At 40.8% G+C, this 2,707-nt stretch overlaps 1 protein-coding gene across 1 annotated transcript in view; it reads right to left on the bottom strand.

Annotated features, from left to right (window-relative positions):
* Nucleotides 1-2,042, bottom strand: part of LOC108686173 (protein daughterless-like) — a 38,926-nt gene extending 36,884 nt beyond the window's left edge. Inside the window, exon 1 of the mRNA XM_018191311.1 lies at nt 1,831-2,042. Coding sequence (XP_018046800.1) covers nt 1,831-1,912 — 82 coding nt within the window. The 5' untranslated portion in view covers nt 1,913-2,042. The remainder of the gene's footprint in view (nt 1-1,830) is intronic.
* Between the last annotated feature and the right edge of the window lie 665 nt (nt 2,043-2,707).

Below are 2,707 nucleotides of genomic sequence, written 5' to 3' on the forward strand. Positions count from 1 at the left end.
TATAGTTACAAATACATGTAATTGTAGTTACATTTTTTTTCTCAGTATATTACATATAATCGTTTGAAAAACAGATCAAAAAGTACAGCTGCAGGCTTAATACAAACAAGCAAGGTACCAATATTACATTTTTCAATGATTTTAATTACAATATTTAATCTTCTGCCGGCAACATGAATTTTAACTCTTCCGCCAGCAACAGGGAAACAGAGCAAATTTTTTATTGTTACGATATAAAAATCTGAAAAAATTCTGGTATACCAGTCGAAGCATTAACAACGAGTTTTTACCATCAAATTGTATTTTACTTATTTTTTATTTAAATTTATCTACCAAAATTCACAATCAAAATATCAATAAATTTAATAATCTAAAATTATTTACATCTTTTATGCCCGTTTCTATGAATTTATTAATAGATTAACTTTAACCTTAGTTCAACAAGATTAATTTCTTCTAACAATATAGATTAATCTCCGTTTAAGTAATCTCTTTTTCTAATTCTTAGAAAATGATAAAAAATAAGTTAAATCGAGATTAAAATTAATATACATTGATAGAAACGCGCATTAGAAGTAGAAAAAGATCAATTAATTGAACTAAAATTAAAATGAAACGACATTAGTGAAGATATAAGTATTGGAATTTTTTTGTCAAGTATTTATTCATTATTAATTGAAATAACAAGTAAAAATTATCAAATAACCTGCCAAATGTTAGACATTTAGAAACTAGCGGGGGCTAGAAATTGACACATGGTCGTGACAATCAAAAGATTCACAAAGGATGAGAACCGCTTTCGAGAGGTAACGCACGATTCCGCGGCACGCAACGGCGCATCGCTTCGTGGCTGCTTCTCTGGCAGGTGTATGAAGCGAGAAATAAAAGAAAAAGGTGTTCGCGGAGGCTGACTGCTGAGGAAACGAGAGGAAGAGAGAGAGAGAGAGAGAGAGAGAAGATAAAGGAAAAGAGAAGAGACATGAGAAAGAAGGAAAAAGGATTCGATTTATGGACTGTCGCATTACATCCGAGCGATTAACCACTAACGATTCGTACGATCGCGGTGACGTTCCGGCACGTGGGTACGAAACCGCGATAATACGAGAGATCGACTGGGAGCGGAACGGAGCATCGCGACGGGGATCATCTCTTTCCCGGAAGCCTCCCTATCGGCGCTCACCCTCGCATTCATATGAGCATGCTCTACACGTTCACACACACACACACACACACACGCGCGCGCGCGCGCACGCGCACGCACACACATGCACACGTACACACATACACACGCACATACCGCTCACACTGTTGCACATGACAGCGAATGGCGACGGACGTCTCTTTAACGCGTTTCTAGGTTATGTTATTCGCATCCCGGCGCGGCGCCGCGATCCACGCGAGGGCGAGGATGAACCCACGGAGGGATAATCGTAGAATAGTAAGAGAGTAACCAGGACGCGGGGAACACGAGGTAGAGAGCCGTTGCTCTCGTCGCTAGTTGTCGTCGACGGGGCAGCACTGTCCAGGGCACTGACAAGCGAACCAAAACACAGAGCGAGGTAAGGCCCTGGCGGCCGTCGACGACACGATCGGCCGACGCGCCGATCCTCGGCGCGATCGCGGGCTCGATCGACCGCTGGCCAAAACGCCGATAGGATTTGACAATACGCACGACGCACCGGGTAAAGACACTAGACACACCGGAGAAGGAGACAGAGGGAGAGAGAGAGAAAGACGTCCGTCGCTTTATCCTCTACACGGGCCACATACGGCGCAAGGTATACCCGTGCGCGAGAAGAGACACGGACACTATCGACGACGCACACTCACCAGACTGCTTGTTGGCGATCTTGTTGAAACAGTTCTGAAAGACCTCGTAGAGATGCATCGGCTCGTCGTCGCTGGCCGCCATGTTTTCGCACGAGACGTGAAAACGAGTGGACGTTCCGTGATCGAGGCGAGTGGGCACGGTTTCGCGGTGCGGCCGCGCGCGGAGCCACACTCCTCCCGCTACGATCACCCACACTACTGAAGTGTGCCGCTTCACGGACGCGGCTCTTATACCCGCGACACTGGCGCCATCAAGCGTTCCTGGCCGGGCACCGCCAAGCTCGCGCGCCGTATCTTCGAAATGTAGCAAAACTGATTGTGAGCATCTTAACATCATGGAACAAATCAGAATAAATTTAGAGTCATTCGATTTTTCCTAGAAAATACAATAAAAATCTAGGGAATAATCGTAAATAATTCTAACTTTATTGTTAAAAATAACAAATAAAAAGAAATTTGTGAATAATTTCAAGAAATTATATCATCGAGATATGGAAGGATTTACTGGATCGCAAACTTTCGGGAAAATTTTCTCTCGATGACGATGAGATTGCATTAAAATTTTTTATTCGCAAGTCAATAGTAGAAATAGTTATACAGAATAGATTTTGAATGTATTAAAAATATTAGGTACATACAACGATCTGCGTAAAAATATATATAAGATTTAAAACGTTGTATTCGATTAATTCTAAACAATAAAAATAATTAACAAATATGATTAGCTAATTAAAGTAACTTATGCCTCTGTAATATTGCTATATTATTATTGCTATGTTATTATATTTGATTAGATAAAATATAGAAATATATATATCTTGACATATTGCACAAAATTCAACTAAAAAATAAAAAATTAAGTTATAAATAAAAATAT

This window comes from Atta colombica, unplaced genomic scaffold (assembly GCF_001594045.1).
Source record: "Atta colombica isolate Treedump-2 unplaced genomic scaffold, Acol1.0 scaffold166, whole genome shotgun sequence".
Classification (NCBI taxonomy): domain Eukaryota; kingdom Metazoa; phylum Arthropoda; class Insecta; order Hymenoptera; family Formicidae; genus Atta; species Atta colombica.